This window comes from Vipera berus, assembly GCF_964194415.1.
Source record: "Vipera berus genome assembly, chromosome: 3".
Classification (NCBI taxonomy): domain Eukaryota; kingdom Metazoa; phylum Chordata; class Lepidosauria; order Squamata; family Viperidae; genus Vipera; species Vipera berus.
Window position 1 is genome coordinate 177,199,542 of NC_138204.1, and position 6,871 is coordinate 177,206,412.

At 41.4% G+C, this 6,871-nt stretch overlaps 1 protein-coding gene across 1 annotated transcript in view; it reads right to left on the reverse strand.

Moving 5' to 3' along the window:
• Positions 1 to 4,684, reverse strand: part of LOC308666705 (uncharacterized protein) — a gene marked incomplete at its 5' end in the record, with an annotated part of 46,231 nt that extends 41,547 nt beyond the window's left edge. The window contains 2 exons of the mRNA XM_081325600.1: positions 1,567 to 1,731; positions 4,417 to 4,684. Of these exons, the coding sequence (XP_081181726.1) occupies positions 1,567 to 1,731; positions 4,417 to 4,684 (433 nt within the window). The remainder of the gene's footprint in view (positions 1 to 1,566; positions 1,732 to 4,416) is intronic.
• Positions 4,685 to 6,871: the final 2,187 nt, after the last annotated feature.

Genomic DNA, 6,871 nt, shown 5'->3' on the forward strand with positions numbered 1-6,871 from the left:
GAGCCTAATTGATTTAATATAGAATATAAAAGAGCAATGCCAATGCAAGATTAGGTGTTATAAGCAATTTTGTTTCTTGTTTGTGGAAACGAATTAAAGGAATTAAACCATTTGGACACTTTCTGATAGAACACAGATTAGAGCCAGAGCAACATGGATTAGTAGCAGAAAGAAGGGTCAGATAGCATGCAAGTTTAATAATGGTGGCCGTGACTAGGGGGGCTTTCACCCAGGTTCGCCTGGTGCGCCAGTTGCGGCCCTACCTAAGCCGGGATGATTTATGCACGGTCACTCACGCGCTCGTGACCTCTCGTCTAGACTACTGCAACGCCCTCTACATGGGGCTTCCCTTGAGGACCACCCGGAGGCTCCAACTGGTACAGAATGCAGCCGCGAGAGTTGTGTTGGGAGTTTCCCGATACTCCCACGTGACACCTCTGCTCCGTGAGCTGCATTGGTTGCCAGTTGTCTTCCGGGTGAGATTCAAGGTGCTAGTAATGGTGTTCAAAGCCCTCCATGGCATGGGGCCGGAGTACCTCAGGGAACATCTGCTGCCGGCATCAAGCTCCCTGCGCCCTGTGCGTTCCCACAGAGAGGGCCTCCTCAGGGTGCCACCGATCAGAGAATGTCGATTGGTGGCCCCCAGGGGGAGATCCTTCTCTGTGGGCGCTCCGGAGCTATGGAACCAGTTACCGGTTGAGCTCCGGACGGCGCCCGATCTGCGCTCCTTTCGCCGCGATCTGAAAACATACTTGTTCGAGCAAGCCGGCCTGGCCTGAGGGGGGATTGGTGGGGTTTTTTATCATTCTTATTGGGGTTTTTACTATGTATCTATTGTATTTTAATCGGGCATGTATTTAATTATCTTTTAATTTTTGTAAATTTCTGTGTTTTATTCTTGCCCTGTACACCGCCCTGAGTCCTTCGGGAGAAGGGCGGTATAGAAATGATAATAAATTAAATTAAATTAAATTAAATTAAATAAATCATTATCATCATCATCATCATCATCATCATCATCATCATCCTCACCATCACCATCATCTATTCTGGGAGCTCCTGAAATAAAGCAGGGAAAGGAGGAGCAATACACACTACTCTTAAAATCATTTCAGCTCACATGTGTTCTCTATGTTAAAAGCCCACTTCATCTACAGTGATTCTGCAAAACATCCAGAACTGAGGTGTGTTTGTTTGGGGTTAGTTTTATGAAACACTTTATGACTCTATTATAATTCATTTTCTTTTCATGAGCAACCTATTCTAAGAACAGACTACATATTATGTCACAAGCCTATTTAGAACTGTTAGTTCCATATTAGATAAGAATTTTTTTCCCTACTCTTTTCTTTAACCCGCTTCTAAATTATAAATACTAGCCAACAATTTCTAGCAAATAGAAAGTGTTTTCTAAAACAAGTTTTGAGAACTGTTGACAGCTGCTGGCTACCAACACAGGAAACTGATCACATAAAAAATCCATATTTCAAGTTTCCTAAGTTTGGAAAAACAAACTGAATGAAATGTTTTACCATCGTACATATTAATATAGCTTATAAACATCACCTGGAAATATGAAAAGACAATCATCTGCTATTGAGTAACAACACCTGCGCTTCAGAATAAAAAATTTAGCCAGAAAATACAAGTAGTCCAAGGGAACCGCTCCATGGTAATAAATAATTAGGCCCGGCCCATCTGGTATGTTTTCGATGCCATGGAGCTCATACCCTGTTTGAAATGCAAAGTATAAATCAATAGTTATTTGATCAGGATTAACATTTCTGAATATATTAAGAAAAAATAAATAAAACTATCTTTATTCTGCATAAAGAACTGAAATACGAACTCAGCATCCAACTTATATTTAGCCATAAGTGTGCTATATAAATCAGTAATGCACTAATTAAGCTGTCGTGCATATTTACTACATGAATGTTTCAATTGCAGAAAATCATATTTTAGATATGATTAACTAATAAGTAGTCACAATCAAACAATTGCCTGAAAGTTCCATGTAGTAAAAGCTGCCATCTATGGTTAAACATAGTTTGAATTAAGAGTATATTTTCTGTGAACTTCTTTCATTTATGGAGTCATAGCAAGTGGTGGCACCTAACTAATCTTGGCTAATTAGACTTAACTACTTAAGTATTAGGGACGCGGTGGCTCAGTGGGTTAGGACGCTGAGCTTGTCGATCAGAAGGTCGGTAGTTTGGTGGGTCGAATCCCGAGTGCCGCGTAACAGAATGAGTGCCTGTTACTCATCCCAGCTTCTGCCAACCTAGCAGTTCGAAAGCACGTAAAAATGCAAGTAGAAAAATAGGGACCACTATGGTGGGAAGGTAACAGCGTTCTGTGCGCCTTTGGCGTCTAGCCATGCCGGCCACATGACCACAGAGACGTCCTCGGACATGCGCTGGCTCTTCAGCTTTGAAACGGAGATGAGCACCGGCCCCTAGAGTCGGAAACGACCAGCACGCATGTGCAGGGGAACCTTTACCTTTTTTTTACTTAAGTATTTAGAAACTGATAGGAAATTTCAGATCAAAGCAAACAAAACATTCTCTTAGAGCACAGGTCTGCAACCCGCGGCTCCAGAGCCGCATGCGGCTCTTTCAGCCGTCTCCTGCGGCTCCCAGTCCTCTGCCATGTGCAGTCCCAAAAAAAAGTGGGACTAAAAAGTTCAACCAATCAATTCAAATATGCAGGGTAGGTGCATATCTCGCCTTGGCTCCACTCTTCAGTCAAACCCTGTTCTGCACATGCACGCGTGTACGCGCATGTGCACACATTTTTTGCGGCTCCCAGTTTTTCCTTTTGTGAGGCAACTGGTTCCGAGTGGCTCTTTCACTGTTTCAGGTTGCTGACCCCTGTCTTAGAGGTTCAGTAATACAACTTCTGTAATGTTGCCAAGAAAACTGTATTGCACATGTCTAATATAATTACTTGGGGGAGTGTTGTCTTAACCATTTAAAAACAGTTTTCCAAAAATCCATTCACTGAAACATTCCAGTGACTGAGCAAGAGAGAAGACATTTTCTTTAATTATCTTTTTGCATCCCTAGATCTATCCCAGAATTTGTTATTTACCCTGCTCCCACCTTCCAAGATCATGGTACAAATTGCTACAGATTTTACAGGGAGGGAAGAACCAGCAAGTACTACTGCTTCACTTCTTCAATCAGAGCACCCACAGCCGAATTCTTATGAGATGCTTTCATTGATGGATTCCTATGCTAGAGACGAACAGTCTGAGGAATACTTGGCAATACAGAAAAGGTTATGCTATGGTGCATAAATTTGAGCATCTGCAGATAACAATCCTGTCCCTCAAGTGTTTCAACTCAACAACTGGAGCGTCCTTGTCAACAAGCATGCTGTAATTTGAATTTGTAATCACACCCTAAGATACTACTGGAGCAGAAGTATTTATAAATCTGTAGCCCTAGTTGACTAGTAATAAAAGCCTCTCCCCAAATCCTTCAGTTTTATACCAAAATGCCAATTCTTTCTACTACAAAAATGTGGAATAAAATTACACTGATGGCAATTTTGTGTTTATGTTTGTGACAGGTCTCGCTTTCCAAGCATCTTATGATATAATCAAGACTATACTGTCTTTGGGCTCCTTTACTGAATCACAATATCCAATCCTATTGGGTTAGTAGAAGTTGGGAGGCAAAACAAGACAGAATTCCCCTCCGGTGACCTTCTTTCTCCTCTCAGTGCAACAAAATGCTTCAGCAATACTTGGCATTTCTCAAGTAGCAAAAAGCCAGAACTAATTATAATGGTAAGCATATGGCAGCTGTGGTAGGTGATCAACAGAAAATCCATCAAATCCATGTTGACCTGGCAGTACACTTAACACTTAACACCCACCATCATTCATGATTAAATTTGCAACCACCAGGAACTGAAATTTGACATTATTTAAAGAATCAGTAATTGCCCAACCCTGTACTGCAGGACTGGGCAATTACTGATCCTTCAAACAGATAACAACAAAATTCAAAGAAATAAGACATATAAAGGAAACTGAGGCAAATAAGTCAAATATATTAAATACTATCATATTATTTGTTTGTGCACTCTGGATGTTGGTCAATGTTCCCATGTTTAGTGCTTTTGCATAATGCATATTGCAATTGGAGGACTTAAATAGCTAATAATACTTTAAAAACAAATATTGTATTAACTGCTGGTTGTTCGTCACCCAGAATTATGTTCAGTGAAATAGGCAGCCATGTACACTTATTAAGTGAATAAATAATTTATGGAAGAGTTTGATACAAAATACTGCGAGTGAAAACATCTGCTACCTCTGTAAGTACAGTTATACTGACACAATCCAACAACTGTAGATAATTCTGTAACACAATGTAAGTTTCTCACTAATACACATTTGCTTACCATGCCATAATCTTCCATATGCATCCATTATGGTTGCTATAATTAGCTTCACAGGATCCCATATATTACTGCAATAATTTCCATTCAGTTTGAGAGTCCTTTGATACAGGTGGAATAATAAAGCAGAAAGATAGAAAAATAATACGATGGCAAGTGGAACGGCAAATAATATAGTAGCAAGCAGCAGCACTGAGTAAACAACTATATAAAGAAGATTGTTAAGAAGCCATTCTTCCAAAAGATATTGAAGGCATGTAGAGAAGATCATGGTTGTCTATCAAGGCAAGCAGCATTTAGTCACATTCTTTCCACAGCACTAGTGTCTTCAACCCACAGAAAATAATTCAAGTGCCCAGTCAGAAACATCACAGAGATCTAAATATGCTAGCTATACAATAATCAAGATAATTCTGATAAAACACACCCAAATTAAATCAACCAATCCAAATGATAGACCCAATTCAAGTTTATCAAGCACAAAATTAATTACTGGGAAAGGGAATATTGCTATTATATGCAATTGGATGTGGAGCAAAAAAAAAAGGAAAACACTTTGCTAGGAGAAAAGAGGACGTCAGCTACTACTGTAAAATGTATTATTTGGCTGTGTCCTAAAAGAGGGTAAAATGTTTCCATCAAGAAGCAAAAATACATTTTTCCCAATTCCATATATACTGGCTGACCATTAGAGGGCAACAAAGCCTTCCTATCTTTTAGCTGCTGCCTAAGGGTCCTCTTGATTTCTGCAATTCAGATCTGGCAGTCCTTCTGTAGACCAGTGTTTCTCAACCTTAGCCTCTTTAAGATGGGCGGACTTCAACTCCCAGAATTTCCCAGCCAGTATGGGGAAAGCAAAGCTTACTTATTTTTAACAGTATCCCATATTTCAATATATATTTTAATCAGGGCTTTTTTTTCTCATAGAACGCTCAGAACGGAGTTCCGGCACCTTTTTTGGATGGAACCTTGTAGGATATAGGCAAGGCAGGCTGTATGACATGTGTGAGTTCCGGCTCCTTTTTCTTTTACAAAAAAAGCACTGATTTTAATCAAAATAACTGCGTAACAAATCTTAACAGAAGAACTATATGCCACATGGATTTTCTCCATGATGATCTAATGTATTCTTTCAAGTCTTGTGGAAATCGTTACAAGCCATAGCTGACCTTACCTGCAAAACATATCAAATGTTCATACCCATTTATAACCAGGAAGAATAACCACGCAAAAAACCATTAAGGCTACAAAACCCAGAGGGCCACTAAATAGTTCTTTTCAAATTAAGAGTTTGCGTAGCTTTTTGCTCTCCTCCATCGGCCGCAGGGATTTCTGCAAACCGGACGCGTTAGTGATAACCAGCACAACATGTAAGTTATGTACGTGAGAACGTGAAAAACGTTTCTTCCGCTCTTTAACACGCTGCTGCAAGGTGGGTCAGCGTACTTAATTTCAAAGGAAATGAGCGACAAGGATCTCCTGAAAATATTTAGCAGATGATATGGGCACAGTTCTACATCCCCAGCGTGGTGCCTCCAGATGTGCTGGAGGGCGGTTCGCAGGCTGGGAATTCAAGTGGCCTGCACTTCAACACATGTGGTTGACCTGCAAGAGGAAGAGATTTCGTCCCACAGGCATTCATTAAACCAGTTCTGCCATTTTCCTCCTCTCTTACGCCTTGTTTTTATCGTTCTCCAAAAATGCAAACCGGAAGCCTGACCTAACCACGCAAACCTACGGAAGGTCCCAGGCAACCCCATCGGCATCGGCATTGCCTCGCCTCGCCTCCACTTACCTGCTGGTTATCACTGCTTCTTTCGCTTCCCACCGCTCGTCCCATAGCAGCTCCTGGTCAGTCTTATATTCAGCTTGTACCGGAGTGTGTATGTGTGTGGGGGGGGGACCCCCAGACGCAATCAGGGCTCCAAGCAAAAAAGAGCCTTAGCGACAACGGGTGAGGAGTACAGAGGGGGTGGGGATGGGGAAGGACCCACAGTGCTCCAAAGAACGAGGCTGGCTCTTTACAGCTCACTCTTCCTGGTCCAGTCTGAAGATTTTGTTTCTTTTCTCAGAGAAGAAAACGCCCGCTGAACTCCCACTTCCTTCGACAGTAAATTTCCCTAACGTTTTCACGAAAGACGCCTGAAGAAAATCCGTACAAGTTACGCTGGTTTCAGAAACGTTCTTGCGACACCAGCTGTCAGACAAAGGCTAGCGGCGTTCTCAACGGGAGCTGAACCGGAACTCGGCAGGCTGGAGCCTCTGTGCAATAGTATAGTGGCTACAGAAGCATCTCAACGTGTTGCAAGAAAATCAGCTGAGCCTTTAAGAATAGTAACCCTCTCGGTAGTATTTTTATTAGGTAACCAACACCCTCGAATCCTTCGGGTGATGGCAGATTGATTTACAATATGGGATTATCATGAGGTAGAATTAGAGAGAACGTGCTGTTTTATAA